General features: G+C 37.0%; 1 protein-coding gene across 1 annotated transcript in view; it reads right to left on the reverse strand.

Moving 5' to 3' along the window:
* VAV3 (vav guanine nucleotide exchange factor 3) overlaps positions 1–17,583 on the reverse strand; it is a 158,942-nt gene that overhangs the window by 44,232 nt on the left and 97,127 nt on the right. The window contains exons 18-19 of the mRNA XM_005148083.3: positions 8,690–8,712; positions 5,643–5,688 (exon numbers count right to left, since the gene is read on the reverse strand). Of these exons, the coding sequence (XP_005148140.2) occupies positions 5,643–5,688; positions 8,690–8,712 (69 nt within the window). The remainder of the gene's footprint in view (positions 1–5,642; positions 5,689–8,689; positions 8,713–17,583) is intronic.

Genomic DNA, 17,583 nt, shown 5'->3' on the forward strand with positions numbered 1-17,583 from the left:
GGCCTCCTGGTCAGTTACAGGATGTGATAGACACTTTTACTTGTATGAACTTTATTCTGTTACCCCATACCAATAAGCAGGAGGAAAGACCTCAACCTTGTCAAACAAACTCTTTGCTAGAGGAAGTTTTGTACAATATTTCTCTTTCTTCCCGTATTCCTTTAGGCTTTTCCTGACTTAATTTTCAGCCAGCTGCTTCTTCATGTATACATCCATTTTGACCAGCCATTAAAACCCATGGTTATGTTCAGCGCAAACTGTTTTTAAAGCTGAAAAGAATGTTGTATATATACTTTAATATTTCAGATCATGATGTCACATCAACTCCCCCAGAAGATTTTCACAGATACTTAAAGAAATAAGCCTGCTAGACTCTGAGCAAAACGCTGAGGGAAGATGCAGAAACAAATTTGCTCTACTCAGTCTGAAAGGAAAGACAAGAACTATTAAAAAGGGATTGCTATTCACTCCTACATTATATCGACAGGAAAAATAGTTAAATAACACTAACGCACACCTCAGCAAAGCATTTATCAATATATTTCTTGATTCTATACACAGAAACTCTTCTACTAAAGGAAAAAATGCTACTTTGTTCTAAACCATATTGAAGAAGATAATCATAATAAGGAGATTCTATTAGTCACGGCAGTCATCTCCTCCCTTCTCATCAGAAAACTAAGTACAGGGGTCTTGCTTAGTGCTGGATATTTATTTTTGATAGAGCTTTTTCTGAGGCTTACAGCCAAGATAAATTCTTGTTCTCAACAATGATATTGACAGACAGCAGTGGACCACCAGAGATGCAGCTAGATTCACAGGTAACTGCCCCCCATTGCTGAAATGGAGAAACAAATTCCTGAGTACCGGATTTTCAGCATGAGGCTTCATCTTGCAGAGGTTGAAATTGGGTATTGTCTATACTGGGCTGAATAAGACAAACAAAAGTCACTCAAGACTTACCAACAACTTGTCAGAAGAATTCATAAATGAGACACACAATTCAAACTCTCAGTTAGATAGTAGTTTTATCTGTAACAACTACATGCAGGTTGGGATACCCCAGCACTTGAATTTGGGACAGATTTTGCTTTTGGCTAGGCATATTGTTAAGAGTGGCACAGAAATGGAAATCAGCATTAGACTTCCACAGCACAGAGCACACTGTGTCAGAATTTGTAGAAATACCTCATAGTCACTAGATTTGTCCTTAAGCTAAAAGGAAATTTAAACTGCCAATATTCTACTATTCCCCAGTTTTTTACTATGAAGATGAGATGCAGTCATTACCACACTATACAAACATCTGAATATCAGACAAATATATATACCAATGACAAAACCTGGTTAAAAGATTCCACAATCCAATTTCAACAAAATAATGAAGCACACAGTAGCCCATTTCTCACTATGTCTAATTAAACAAATGTAACTTCAATGCTGTACGTGTTCTTGCACAGATTGTTTTTAAACAGCTATATTCAAGGCCATCAGCCAGTTATTCTCTTCAGGTATTTTTTTTTAAATAATCTACATGAAGTCTACCACAGGGTTGCTCCACAAACCAAGTATGGACCAGACACCAACCAGAAATACAAATACCCCTTTTTAAACCTATCTGAACTTTGAACTCCCAGACTGCAAAGCAGCTTTGCACAAGCTACTATACTATGTATATGACCTGTTAATATTGTGTGTATCATCCGTTGTGTGTCCCCCCCCTCCATAAAAGTCAATATTTCACTTTTTTTGAAGGGAAAAGAGTTGTTGGTTTTGTCCCTCAATTCAGAACTAGGGCTTTCTAAGCTTTAATCCATGTTTATGAAGAAATCAGCTAGTTACGATGTTAGAACATGCCCAGTGACATTCTTCACAGATCACATTTTGAGTTTAATCTGCAATGAATCTTGAATATAAGGCTTCTAGTTTTCTATTCTGACCAAGTTTATCCTTGTGATATGAAATACACTTTCATACTTCATGAGATTAAAGTTCCAATATTTATATTAGCAAAAGTGTTTCAGGTAAATCTAGTTTTAAAAACACTAAGCTGTGAATCTATCACATTTAGACACTTCATACCATTAAAAACAAATAAGTAGACAGCAAACATACAGCTGCGAAAGTTTTTAGTCTTATTAAAATGTATAAAAATTATTTTTATTTAAAAAATTAAAGGCTTATAAAATTTAACAGATTGCATCATCCTTCTCAAGAAAACAAAGCCTTAATTTATGCTTATTAATATACATATGAATTTGTCCTTTAAGTCAATAGTACAAATCATATCCTTAATATTAAACACATGCATAAATATTTTCATGGCATGTCTTACATAAGGAATAAAATGTTTTATGATTATCATTCCATATATGCCTATTCTAGGCAAAAAGTGACACCAACCTAATCATTTCTCAAACACTTTTAAGCAGAATCTTGTTGTTCTACAGTAAAATGCAAACTCTGGACCAAATTTTTCCTGGCTGTCCAGTTGCAAGAGCATTTACAGATTCATTCTCTTAACTACTTTTATCTCCAGATTAAGCCAAAGAAATGTTATGTAAACTTCTCTCCCCTGAAACTTACAGATGAACTCAGGAGGGTTTCTACAACTGGACCACAGGCTGAAGTCACAGTGCCCAGCGTACAGAAAAGACAGTCATATATTGTTTGGATTTCTTGCACACTTTTCACACATTTCTTTTTGTACAGTTTCTGCATGTATTTCTTTGGACAGTTTCATTTCCCAGGAATTTCTCTGCCTCAGCATCCACTAATCAGTTTTTGTTCCACCCTTCCTTCTAATTCAGCACAAAGCAAATATTGAGGAGGGAACTATTAATGTCAAAACTTTTAACCAAACTTCAAAGAGAAAAAAAATGAAACTGCCATGAACAACTTATTACTTTTAGGGTACTTCAACTAGATTTGATCCTCCATCAGTAAGTTTTACCAGCAGACAGCAAGAGATATTTTAATCCAGTATTCTCACATTGTTTTGTTTAAACCATCCTTCCACTCACGGTATTTCTCAAACTTTAATGATTTTTTCATTCAGGTTTAAGCTGTGTCAGTAAAAGTTGAATTTGGCTCTAATGAGCATAAAAAGAGAAGCACAGCACATCAATTTTACTATGCTATGCCTCCCACATTCATTAGTCTTTACTAAAAAAGACAAAAACAGAAAGAGACAGAACACGAATTTGAAACGCTTGTGCTAAAATACTGGGAGCCCAAAATCACAGACTGTGATTCACAGATCGTGAAAATAACTGTATTTATTGCTTATTTCAAACTCCATCAATATTTGGACAATGTAGGTGCTGGTTGATGATTCATAGCAAACACTTGCTTTCCTAAACTAGTACCCATGCTTCAGCACCATAACATGCAACAAGGTAGCAGCAGCATATTATACCTCCTAAAGACAAACCAATCTGAGCAGTAAACTTCTTATTCTCTTTTTAAAAACAAAACACAACACCACAAAATCAAAACCAAAAAAACAAACCACACAGCAAACAGCACACCCATAGCTCAGTTAAAATTTGAATGTTATCTCTGACTGTGACTACCTCTCCAGCAAAAAGAGCACCATGGTGCTAGGATTTCCAGAGAATTATATACCACTGTTCTTGAAAAACTCAAAGCAGTCATGTATGCCTGAAATAACCGTTCTCTTACAAGTGCTGCTCTCTAGATAGCATCTTTGGTCTCTCAAGGCAATACGCAATCTGATGAACAATGTTACTTAGAATATGCATATGAGATGACAAAAATTTACTGAAGACATTCATGTCTTTAAAAAGTTATCTCCACCAAGCTGCAGCAGGATTGAGAATGCATATGCTGACAAAATGTAAATTAAAAAGCTCATTTTATTTGAAAGCTGACAAAGTGTACGTATGGAACATGTACTTTTTTATTATTATTTACTCATTTCAAAAATTCAAATTGTCTGAAGGAATTTTGTAAAACAGTCTTCTGCAAAAGTATCTCCAATAAAGGTACCTAAACATAACACACATGTTCTGTATTTCTACTGGCTTTCAAAAATACAATGGGGACCAAGACTTTTATTCAGTAAGAATACCCTGCCTCCTCAAAGAACTGTAAATGCATGGGGTGGGGAGGGAGCAGAAACATATTTTAAGCACTGTTTATGTATGGCTCTTAAACATCTTAAACATCACTCTGGTGATTTGAATGGTACTTAGTCTTCAATAAAACCTAATTTTAAAGTATCATTGTATATAAAGGCACATATATACTTCCATCAGACTTAAACAGCAAGTAAAACTGCCAGTATACTCAAATGGTTCTCAAAGCTGAGTTGCTTAGCCTTTTAGGAGTTTACATGAGACAGCTATGTTTAAAGATCTGGGCCTATAAGAACTATTTTGCAAGCAGACATTACACTTCACTGCAACATATACCATTGAATGGGAAGAAGTCACAACAGTCCCCTTGGACTGCTGTCATCATTTTCTGCATTATTTGACTTTCTTGATGTTTTCCACTCTGACCGTATTAATTTTCAGAGTTACAGGGTGCTTATTTTTTTCTTTTTTCTTTTATGCCTTCAGTCCACAACACACAGAACAATTTAGAAGCACCATGAAGTAATTTTTTCTGCTACAGGGATCTAAATGACAATACGTGTTCCAAAACATGTCGAAGGTAGGTGAGTAAGGAAGGTGCGGTCTGCTTCAGCTAGTTACAACATTGAGACTTACAGAGCCAAGGAAGCTGCAATGCTAGTGGTACAACCAGCATTCCTACTTTTTGAAAACTGCTTAGCTCTGCCAGGCTGTAATGTGGTGTACAGAGTTGCCATTCTGTTTAATGTTTGACTCCAGCTATTCTCAGGTGTCCACATCTAGAAATATTTAATAATCCACAGGTGAATTTTATTCTACATATCTGCATAACAAATATTCAGTAATTAAACTGTACGAGAAACAAAGGACAGAAATATAATTACTGTAAAAAATTACAGTAAAATCATCACAGTTACACTGAAAACCCTTGAGTATTTTACACAGAAATACAATAGGTCTCCAGAGAAAATGTTCCCCCACTTGAGTACACAGCCTGCAAGCAAGCATTTAATTTTCTCAAGGGCTGCTGTTGCCATGATTCCACAAAAGCGTCTATTACAAACTAACAAAAAGAAAAATATCACCTTGAAATTCTACCTAAAACTGCAATTGCTTTATTTTAGCCTTTTAGAAGAGCAACTCGTGTTCAATACAGCTAAGCACTTAACACCACTACAGTTAAGAGGATTGAGAGTACCAACAAAGTTGCAAAGATATCTGCAAAGTTGCAGATAAGAACTGAAGCTTTATAAACAACTGTCTGCTTTTCATCATTCAGTTAGTTCTTTAAAAAAAAAAAAAGCTCAGTTGTTCAAGTTCACTGATTAAAAAATGAATAAATAAAACTAAGAGTTCAAACAGCTGACCTTACCTTTGCAATCACAATCAGTACAGGGGCTTTAGACCTTCACAATTTTAGCAACACAGTTCTCAACATTTCACGCATTACAATAGCATTCACAATGTAACTCGATAAAGTCAATTAAAGCTTTCTTACTCTTTTTACTTAATGTTTAACTTCTAAAAAGCCATGACACAAACCTGGGTCCACGTGCCTAGAACTTCTTCTAATTCCATTCGCTCGTTTCTGCAGAACAAAAACACAGTGAAGGATAATGAATAAACATGTTTTCATGTAGACACACTGCACTCCTGACATTCCCACAATCTACTAGGCAGAGCTGGTTTTCTTATTTCCCCCCAAACACCTCCACAATTATCTTTATCTTGTAGAAAGATCATCCTTTGAAAAATATTCTTAATAATGTAGTTTTTTCATATATTCCATTTTTTCTGGCACTAGACTCAAATGACTCTTAGTCCGTAGAAGGTCTGCTAATACATTCACGTCTTTTGATATCAAGAACGAAATTATTTTTCATTATTTATGGATAGGATAGAGAAGAATACACAGCTTGGCACTATCTGCCCCAGATAATGTCCGCAAACACTTAAGTATTAAAGCAATGTAAGCTGCTTTGATAAGGTCAAAACTTTCACTATTCCTAACTTTGTACTTTAGGTAGCTAAAACTTCCTATGGCATTCTTAATTTTCTTGTTTCCTGGACAGGTACTAAAATACATTTAGTAACTCGTTCAGATGAACCAAAACTGTGTGAAATCAGAAACTCTCCTACAAGACTGAGACTTACTTTTTTAATGTATTATAGACTCCAAGCCACTTAGTATGGATCCCTGAAAATTTAAATGTGAAATAACACATCTCTGTGAACTACTGATCTGCTTTTGCAAACTTGTTTTAACTGGTAGCTTGCATGAAGATTCATGCATTTATTTTTTTTTTAATCAAGCCATGCAGAGAAAAGCATGTTGCATAACAAAGGGAACAATTAGGTTGCTCTGATTTACTTGCAGTTGATACAGGTTGATATAAGTGTGCAGGACACACACTGAGGCAAAACAGAAAGCAGTAACCTGAGGCACAACCAAACCCTGTAGCAAGCTGGCAAAATCAAAAGCTTGGTACAAAAAGAGCTTTCAAACTCCTGAGCCTCTGGACACACTCTCTCTGTACCCTGCAATCCTAATTTAAGAAAGGATGCAACTTTTTTCATCTGCAATGGAAAGAAGAAAAATTTAAAACTGCCACTATCATACAGGTAATATTAGTGAATAAAAACAAAAGGCTCATTTGTATCCTAGATATTTAATTTTATATGTAGGCTGTGTTGCTGATAAGGATTGGTGTAGAGCAGTGAGTAACCACAGAATTGCATAGGAGTGGGAAAGGGGCAGGCATAGGAAAAGCACTCATTAAGACACAAAAATGTTTAATTGAAATGAAAAAAAATAGTGTAATAATCCTGTGATAACATAAACAACATCATATACACCAAAGGACCAGATAGAAATAATTCTCCCACTGTATGAAACATGCTAAATACCCTCAAATGTTACCGCAGTACCAGCAGATTTAATTTCATTACTGGTATGAAAACTAGATATAGATCCAAATCTATGCTCAGGTTTCCTTCTGCACAGAGAGAATTAAAGCAGACATTTATATAAGAGCCTTGGCAAAAATGGAAGCAATCCTGATGTTTTAGATCAACTCAATAGTCAATTGCAAATCAATAGGTCAGGAAAGGAAGCCATTTTTTCCTCACAAACAAAATTTACAAATCAAGCCTGTGGGTGAGGAGCCAAGGAGGAAGATAGATTAAATACAAACAGTAAACATATTATCTTCTTCCAGCCACAGTATGTTCACCACAGTTAGCTTTAGTGGGTCTGGCAACCTCTTCCACAAGACCAAGTAAGCAATCTGTTCATGGGTCCCAGCTCTGCCCATCAGCTGCAGTACTGCTAAGAGTTAAGCTGGCGCTTTCGTATTTTGGAGTGTCCTAAGCACTCTAAAACAGCAGGTATTTCTAGGCACAAGTATGAAAGGACAGGCAGCATCAGGTAGGACACACAGCTGAGGGAGCCATGAGGAGAGCAGGCAGGCAGCAGCGCCTCAGGCACGGTCTGTGGTGCCAGTGCAGCCCTCTGTTGACCACAGAGCTCCTCCTGAGCCACCTCACCCTTCCCCTGAAGGCCTGTGGCCAGGGAGCTTGCCAGAGGGCGCCAGGGGTCACAGTGACACCAAAACAGCTCAAGCATCACTAAGCACAAATGTGGTCAAGCCCTGCCCATGAATCCCCCTGCACCAGTCAATGTCAGCAATAACATCCTCCCGATTCCATCACCTGTTTTAGTGATACCATCAAATACAGACACGCTTATGGAGAAAAGTAACATACACACTCATAAGTTGTTCATAAGCAGCATGTCATTTAAGCAGTTTAAGCAACTTATTACCATAAACTTCTGATCTAAAATAGACACTGAAAACTATCATATGTTACATGTGAAGTGCAGCCTCTCCTTTATCAGAGGTGGCAGACGAAACCCAGCTGCCATGCCCTTCTGTACTACAGTGGAAAGGCACCACAGTAGAAAACATCCCAGGGTAGCTTACAGCCTTTTTGGCTTGACTGTAAAGTACACTATGTGCACTAAGGTGGCTTCTCTGTACAGTGCCCATTTAACTATTCTCTCCAGATTATAGAAACTCCATAATCACTGACTGGATAGCTCTAAAATAACTTTAGTCTTTTTAGATGAAGAGGTAAACACTGCCCTGCTGATCTTCCATCACCCCGCAGTCTGACATGGCAAAGATTGGTACACTAGTATTCCAGCAGGACCCACTAGTATTTAAAAAGGAAAATGAGAGACTATTCTACTACCAGATTTGGTCTAGGAACAGTAGGGATCTAGACACCACTGTATGTTTTTTTTACCTGTAACTTTAAAAAACAACTAATCTCTACCCCTGCCAGTGCTAAGAGCACTAAAACATACCAACTGAAAATTGACTTGCACTTTGAACAGAATACATTTATATTTAATTATGAATCCACTGGGTTTTAGAGAATTTCTATTTGCCACCACCCTAAAGAAATCTGTTGTTGAACACAAAAGAAAAACATAGCTGCTCCAAAAGCGTGTGCATAACATAAATGAGTTCTTATGTCACCGACAAAATGAACATTATATGCAAAGGAAAAAAAAAAATCCTTACCTCGTGTTTCAGGTTCCCATGTTCTGAAACATAAGTAAAAATTGGCATTATTGGTGACTGTAAATTGTACACTGTTTATCTAGCAACTTCAGTGTGTGCCGTGCTGCGTTACAGAAACACTGCTGCCTTCTTGTGCTACCTGATACCTGCAGCCGCCCCGGCAGCCAGGGGCTGTTGTGCACACCCTGCTCCCCTCCCCGCCCATCGGTCCTGTGCTGAGCTGGTCGGCAGGTTCCTTGCTGCCAGCTATGCTGCACTTCCCAGCGGCAGCACAGCAATCCAAACTTCCCGAACTTCATGAACTTCAACTTTGCCAAGGTACTTTCTAAATACTGATTTGTTGGGAATTCAAAAGCTGTCGTTGCTCACTGCAAGTTGAGCTCAAACCTTCTCTTGTCTCTGTCTTCATAGCATGCCAACATAGATCAAGATAACAAGTATACCATCAGCTTCAAAATTTTCTACGTTTTTTTAAGATCATTTCAGCATTGCATTAGTATACCACAAACTCTGAAGCCATTGGTGTTTCACCTGCCTCTTTTGCTATGAATTCACTTGTACTATTTAAAAACAAGGGGAAAATCATACAGTCCTGTGGGCAATCAGGACTGCATCAAGACAATAGCACTTTAGCACACATACACCACTATACATTACAAAAGACACAAAATTAGTATTTTCTCCATTTTTCTTTGAATGTCTAATCTGGTAACAGGTATTGAGTGTACACTAGATCTGGTTCTGTGCCTTGTCAAAGCATACACAGCTGTATTTACCTGTGTGCGCCCCAGCACTGTGTGTGCTGCTGAGGCAAGGCACAAAGTGCACACGCCTGGTCTGTATTTCATCACATTTGAAAACTTTTACTGTAATATCTTGTAAGCAGTAAGCCATATTCAGAGTAAATAAAGTAAAAAGCTTTAACTGCAAGCAGATTTTGTTCTACTTCAAAAATAAATAAATTATTAAATAAATAAATAAAAAATAATTGCATCAAAGTGTGGGAAAACAAATCTTTGGCTTTTAGAATTATATGCAAAGACGATAAGGCATGCTGAGACCAAGCACGCCAGCTGAGAACTCTGGGCTGGGCCGGGGAAGCACAGCCTGTTTACCACTGGCAGAGCTCTCTTCTCACGTACGCTTTCAATCACCGTTTCCTCTCTCACACAGCACGGCCAAAGACACATCATCCTGTCATCCACAGAAAACACTTTTATGCTCACAACCTTTCCAAAGGTATTAATTAGCATTTGTATAGTGAACAAGAGAAGAAAAATAAGCCAGCCCCAAAGGAGGAGATGCAAATACATTATTGAGGCTTCCTAAGGAGCCTGAGGGAATTAGTTGCCTAAATGCTGCTCACATTCAATATAATTTTGATATTTACTTTAGCAATTTGACATGCCTTCCAGAATTTTTGCCAAAATCTGAATAAAAACATCTTTTTGAATGTTTCTTCTCAGCATTATAAATGACTAGACATGAAGGGAAGTCATGTAGGGAAGTATTTGGGGGGGAGGGGGGCAAACCTTCAAAACTGTGGGATTTTCTGTTGGGGTTGGGTTTATTGTTTCCTTGCTTGTGCCTTTTTTTTTTTTTAATGACCTATATCTTATCCAAACATATGGCATCTTATCTTATTACCTTTTGGATAAGATATCCAAAAAATGAGATGGAAGCATCATTCTATCCTCCAATGGGAAGAAATGAATCTGATTTTTTGAATGAAACATCCCAAATTTTTTCCTAATAAATAATTAGGAAACTAATTGATTTGTTCTCAATAACTGGATTTTAAAAATCACTATACAGGCAGCTAATAAATACATCTGATAATTTGCATAAAATAAAATTCATTAAGGGGGGGAGGGGCTGGAAAAAAGCTCTTTGGTAACTGATGGACCTAAACGTCATTTGTGATTTTGCTATTAAAAAATGCATCAGAAACAAGTAAAATAAAAAATACACATTACCTCTACTTCCACATGAAAGTCTATTCAAAAAGTAAAATTTAGGCTTATCTTGTTATTTCATTACAGTTTAAATATTCCTGTATTTCAGGATATTCCTCACTGAATTATGTGAATTACTTCTCCATGAGAGATCTTTTCAAATCTTACACAAGAGGGAAAAAAAAAAAAATCAAACCTTATTTCTATTTTTAGGAAAAAAAAGAATGTCTGAGGATATCCACCAACGAGTATTTTACACGTGACAATTTTAATTTAAGTTCCTGCTCATCACCAATGTGCAGGAGAAACGATTGAGTTCTCAGTTCTGACAGCAAGCTACTTTTACTGCCATAGGTCAGCACAAGTTTCATGTTTTTTGTTTATTCACTGAGGCCATGATACCACTGGGTCACATTTGGATAATTATATTTTACTACAAAAGCAACAGGAGCAACAGCTGGCCTCAATAAGTGAGGGAACAGAGATCGGAAAATGGGAATAAGCTGCTCCTCAGGGATGAAACAGAGCAGCTGGATCTACATGCTGACTAAATGGAGAGTAATTAAAAAGGTCTGTAGTGAACTACTCACCTTCCTATTTTAAAAGAAAATTCAAAATATTTAAAATGCAGGAACTATAAAGCAAGCCACTTTGAAGGAGCTGTGGGACTACCTGCTCCTTTCCGGTCATTTAGCCAGCTACTGCATAATCAGAACAAAAACAAATCATAATATAGAAGTACCATAGTGTAGGACTCTGCAAAAAATATCAAGCCCCCTAAGTGACTTTTGTTCAGGTTGAGCAAGGATGGTTAGTTACACAACACAGAACAACCTTTGTTGAGGTTAAATAAAAAGTGTCATAACTCCAATGAATATTCCGGGATTTGAGCATTTACTTGTTGACATGATAGGTTTGAAGGAAAGCCAGCAATTTTGCAACTATTGATTTAGCTATGTCCTGGTTTGAGCAGTAGCAGTCATTTTTCTCCTTCTTGGTAGCTGGTGCAGTGCTGTGTTTTGACTTTCGGGCTGAGAATGGTTGCTGATAGCAAGTATGTTTTGAGTTACTGCTCAAATGTTTGGTTTGTTCAAGGCCTTTTTCTGAACCTCATGCTCTGCCAGGGAGGAGGGGAGGCCAGGAGGAGGGAGAGACAGGACACCTGACCCAGGCTAGCCAAAGAGGTATTCCATACCATAGCACGTCATACCCAGGATGTAACCGGGAGAGACCCAGAAGGGCTGGAGCTCTGGGGGGATGGAGGAGGTATTGGTTGGGTGCTCGGTCGGCCAGGGTGGGGTGAGTTATGGGTCAGTGGCTGGTGAGGTGTTGTATTCTCTTCGCTTGTTATTGGCTTTATCATTATTGTCTGTAGTAGTAGTAGCAGGATTGATTTGTGTTATACCTTAGCTATTAAACTGTGCTTATCTCAACCCATGGGGGCTACATTCTTTGGATTCTCCTTCCTGACTCTCCGGGAGTTGGGGGAGCAAGGGGGGGGGGGTGAGTGAATGAGCTGTGTGTGGACTTGGTTTAAACCACGACAAGCCAGCAAAAAGGTAAATAGTGAAAGCCACTGGTTTCCTTTCATATGTCAAAACTACATGCTTTTTATAAATAATCTCTAATGTGCTGTAGCGTGCAATTATTACATAAACAGCATGAACTATATTATTGGGCAACATTATCATATGAAACAATATCAGTATTATCATATAAAAGCGACTCTAAACTTGACCCCATCATATGATATCATTTACTTTCAGGTTCATCACACAGTTGAAGAAACTTCTTTTCCACCTAAGGAAATGTAGCACTTTTTCAAACAGAATTATCCAAAGGAGAAAACAACCATGAATAAGTAAAAATTACAATTAAAATGTCCATTTAATGTTTTTGTAACCCATTTACTCCCCAATGAGAGATGCTTCTAATATTCCCTGGGAACAGCAATATAAAGAAGAACATTTTGTGGGTTTGGCATGGTATTTAAAATATTCAAAACATTTTCAGATTCTAGACCCATTATTAGAGGCTTAACTAATTGAAATATTCAGTAGTCTGTGGAAACAGGAAATATTTGCCTGAAAATGCTTAATTCAATATAATAGGACAGACTTTGAAAAATTACAGTCTGACAATAGGAATCAAATGTTAATTCTGCTGGTTTAAACTATAAAACAGACTGTTGTTCTGTAGTATGTTCTGGGCAGAGTGATACTGTTTTATCAATTCTGAGGATGACTGCAAAAATTGTAAGAGCCACAGAATAACCTGTACAATGAGAGTGGGAATTATGAGAGAGACAGCTTCTCCCTTTGTCTACTGAAAACATGTCTTAGTCATTCTTATTGAGCTGTTTCCATATGTAAATCCTTCCATCTAGAGGAAGAGCTCCACCAGATAAGTAAAATTGTGCTGTGCCTGGAAATAAGGCATAGGAATGTAGCTGAGATGCCAGAAGAGGTGGAAAAGGAAGAAGAGACCTCGACATCAGCCACCAAAGAAAAGAACACCATATATGTCCTCATAAATGGAACTGTCAGAAAATATGTGCATAAATTTTATAACCCTTGTGATTAAGGATTTCGTAAGGCCTTGTGTTTGAGGCCGCAGACTTCATTAGAATACTAGCACAAAAGAGAGGGCATGAAGGATTTCAAGTCAAAGAAAAATTAAGTGATAGGACATAAAAGTAAAATATGTGAAGATGCAGAGGACTACTTGAGCATGTACAGGGCAGCATTTCAAGGGAAAAATAGTTAAATCATTAATGACAGAAATAAGCTCAGAAAATTTCAACCAGCATTGCTGATTTACAGTGACAATAACCAAAACATCAAGAGATAAATACAGACACATTCTTCTATTTATTAATTCAACTGATTAATTCTGCATCTATTATCACTGTAACTTCTACAGTCTGTTTAACTGTCCTTCTTTGAAGCAAAACATCTGAAAAGATGACATATGTTTGTGTATAAGGCATAGCATGACAACACAGCAATTTATCTTCAGATTTTGTCAATGTTTCTCTCATAAGTGTATCATCTAAATCTGACACTTGTTAAATCTGTCATTCTAAAGCTTTCATCTGTCTTTGGATGTCTTTTGCATTTTCACAAACTGACTTGGAATGAAAGAAAAAATTTAATCCACTCAGGGAGGTTCTAAGCATCATTTCAGAAGGGCTAGCAAAAGTACTTGCTCAGTGGTCTAAAAAGAAAACAAAATCTTCAGCTACAAAACCAGAAGATGTTGAGAAAAATTAAAATGCCTTTATGAAACCTAATGGTATAGTCTCATTGCAGTGTTTTGAATTCTGATCACGTCTTTTCATAGACTTCTAGAAATAGATCTACAAAATGGGAAAGAAAATTGAAGTAGAGAAAAAGTTCCAGTTATGAAAACATCATAGAAAAAAATTAAGACTAGTCAGTTCAGAGAGTATACTAATCTGAAGTCATGGGAAGTTATAAAATAATTTATCATACAGAAGCAGCAGTCAAGACCTCCATTGACTCTTCTCACAAAAAGCCACAAAGTCACACATTAAACTAAAAAGGTAAAAAGGTCAAACATAACCAGGGTGAGATATGCAAACCCATGAAAACCAAAAAACAAAAGCCAAATAAAAAAAAAAATCTAGAGAACTCACTGTTCCAGAACTCCTGAAACACAGGTTTTTCTATCAACAAAAATTAGGAAGCTATGCAAAATCATTAACGAGATGTAAAAACCCTTACAACTCCAAAAAGGCAAGAAGAACATTTTATAGGTTTAAGAAAGTAGTATCATACCTGGGCATTGACTACTACACATGGAGAATTTACTCTTTCCTGTGAAGCATCTGGAATCAATCATTACCAGAATGAGAGAACAGCAGATTAAACAAACCACACATCTATCATTGTGTGTGTGTGTGTGTGTATATATATATTTTTTTTTTTTTTCTTCAATGTTTGTGGCTTTAATACCACACAACTGGGGAATAATGATGTCCAGTTTCATAAATGGATTATTGCATTTTATGTCCACTCTACCTTGTGAAAAAAAGCTATAATAGTCCCCTAGAAACAAAAGAAACATATAACAATACAATAAATGTCCCAGGCATTTTGCTACTGTAGAAGCATCCTGGCTATGCTCTGCAACAACTTAGACGCACTCACTCTCAGGCCACCTTTGCTAATTTCCCACAGGAGCACCACTAGAAAAAAAAATAATTTATCATAAATTGATTTCTCTAAAGATTTAAAAAGGAAAAAAATCAAAATTAGCTCTATTTTAAAATTTTGTGCATGCAGAACATATTATTTGCACAAAATGCAATTAAAATTTTACAGTTTACATAATTTGTGTTAGAAGGCACCTTAAAAATCATGCAGTTCCAACTGCCTGCCATGAGCAAGGACACTTTAAAACATAGCTCCAGAAAATCATTCACAAGTTGCAAAACCAGTTTTTAAAAGAATCTGAATCGTCCCATCCCCCTCTGGACTGTATGGGGAAGCAGGAACTGGTAAAGCTTCTCCTCCTTAAACCTCTCTTTACCCAGTGCACATTATGAATGGGCAGCACTGCTCAATCACTACTACCACTTTCTTTGAAAAGACAAAGATGGAATGAAGACAAGAAAAATAGAAAACAGTAGAGAAAAACCTCAAGATTCTAAATAAGGAGTTATTTACTTAGCAATGAGGGCCAAAGTCCCTCACTACGTGGAAAAAAAAGGACACATTTTCAGCAAAGTGGGCAAAAAACATTTACCCTTTCCATATTCCACTCATAGCGACAGCAAGAATTGTCAGTCAGAATTTGCTCCTGCAGCTATGATCTACTCTCAGAACAGGCTGGAAGAAGCCATAGTCTAGCATCTCCTGTCATTCTGCCTTATGAGCAGGTGGAAGATACACAGATTTTCTAGCTTGTACTAGAGCTACAGAAAACTGGGAGCCTTAGCATAGAAATAAAATAGACTGAAAAGAGAAAGAGAAGTTTGAAGAGATTGCAGAGAGCAGAACACCTGGACATAAGCTCACCCTGAAAGACAAAAGAGTATCTTAACAATCCAGTTACTTCCAATTTCACTAAAGAAAGATACAGTACATTATAATTTTACAAAAGTAAGGGCAATGATTTAAAGTGAAACTAAAAATAACATTCAGCTCCTTTGAAGCTGGAAAATGATAATTTATTCTATTTATGAAGAAAAAAAAATGTGATTTAGTTTAGGGGGTGTTTTTTGTTGTTGTTCAGGGGGTGGACATGGCTGGATTGGTTTTTTTTCTCCCCTTTATTTTTATCCCCTCTAATAAATCCACAGCATTACTTAGACATATATGCAGTAAAACTGCAAGAAATCAGACTTTGTATTACCTGGGCATTTACGGTCATTCTTACTTGGCACCATATGTGTCCACTGATCTTTACAAAGGAACAGAAATACAAGCTCCTGCCTCCTGGGATGCCAGCTATCCAATTAAAATAAAAACTACAAAAGCAATTAAAACAAAAGGTACAAAAAAAAAAAAAGAAGTAGGGGTGGTTTACACCAGGGAAGACAGACCTCTTGTGAAGACCGTTTTTCCACTCTAGTAATTCAGATGTAATTGCTCTAAAAAAATTAAATTTTAATAAAATTTTAAATATTTTATTTAGGCTATCTGTAGGGGGTTATATGAAAAACCTGTGTTTTCAATGAAAATACTGTGGTTGCTTATACAGTTTTCACATCTACAAAATATTATTTGTCTAAGTTCTGCACATATGAGTAAGCTAAGGGCTATGAGAACCATGCAAGCTCTTGCACCAAAGACGAGATAAAGGGAGCCAATATCTTTATAGGTAGTTGAGAATAGTCATTGGTTAATGAAGGTCACAGGTAAGATGGCCGAGTGTTGACACATAAGGCTGTATTCATTTTTACAAAGATTTGATTCCTCTTCTTAACTCCATGGTGAAGTTCAAGTTTAGTTGCAAGCTCATTGATATGCATTGAGAGTTTATCAGTCTGGTAGGCAGAAGCCTGCTGGTTTAGGCATCTAGCCCTTAAGCAGAGTTTTGTGATATTGAGCCCATCTGTCTAGATCAGATCCTACCTTAATTAAAGCATCTGGATTGCATTCAGGAGATGCAGGTTAGTATCCTTTGGATCTTAGCAGAAACTGAGTGTTTAACTCTTGTTTAAGGCTTTGAAGGCATTTGGTTTAGGTTATTCAAAGTTTCTATGTGGTGGTAAAGTTTATAGGAGACTGCGGTAGGAGACAGAGAAGTGAGGATGGCAATTAGGGTGTTAGTCAACTTGTTAATGCCTGTCATTGTTTTATTTGGTTTGAGGAGCTGGGTGGGAGCATAATTGTTGAGCAGTAAGTGAGGTGGAGGAAAAGGAATAATCCTAAAGCATGGAGATTATTGTGGCTGTTGTGGTTATTTCTTGCTGAGTTCTTGAATGATAAGCCATTTGAGCAGACCTGGGGCATAGCATGAATAATCACCAATACAGGAAAGCAACTGAGAAACCAAAGTTCACAGACTGCACCAGAAAGTCGGTACCTGCCATCCCGATGATTTCATGAAAGAACGAGGCAAGCAAATAGCACAGTAAGCTAAAAGGCAAGTAGAAGTCAGGAAGTAACACAAACAGGGACAAAGACATGAACAAGCTTAAACCATTTTGAAAGGACCAAAGAGCTAGAGGCAAAACTCTTGAAGCCGCATCTTACTGAAGAGCAGTGAAGGAAGCCAGGATGTAATTCAAGCAGTGGGAGAGAGATTATCTCTGCAACAACATTTTGTAAAGACTGTAGATAGTAATATCAAAAACAAAATAACCCAATGGAGGAGGTTGCAGTAGCTTATGTGAGATATGCAAGAAATTTCACAAACTATTATGAAATAATTCTGGGAAGGATTGTACAGATTTTATAAAAGTCAGAA

This window comes from Melopsittacus undulatus, chromosome 6 (genome assembly GCF_012275295.1).
Source record: "Melopsittacus undulatus isolate bMelUnd1 chromosome 6, bMelUnd1.mat.Z, whole genome shotgun sequence".
Taxonomy (NCBI): domain Eukaryota; kingdom Metazoa; phylum Chordata; class Aves; order Psittaciformes; family Psittaculidae; genus Melopsittacus; species Melopsittacus undulatus.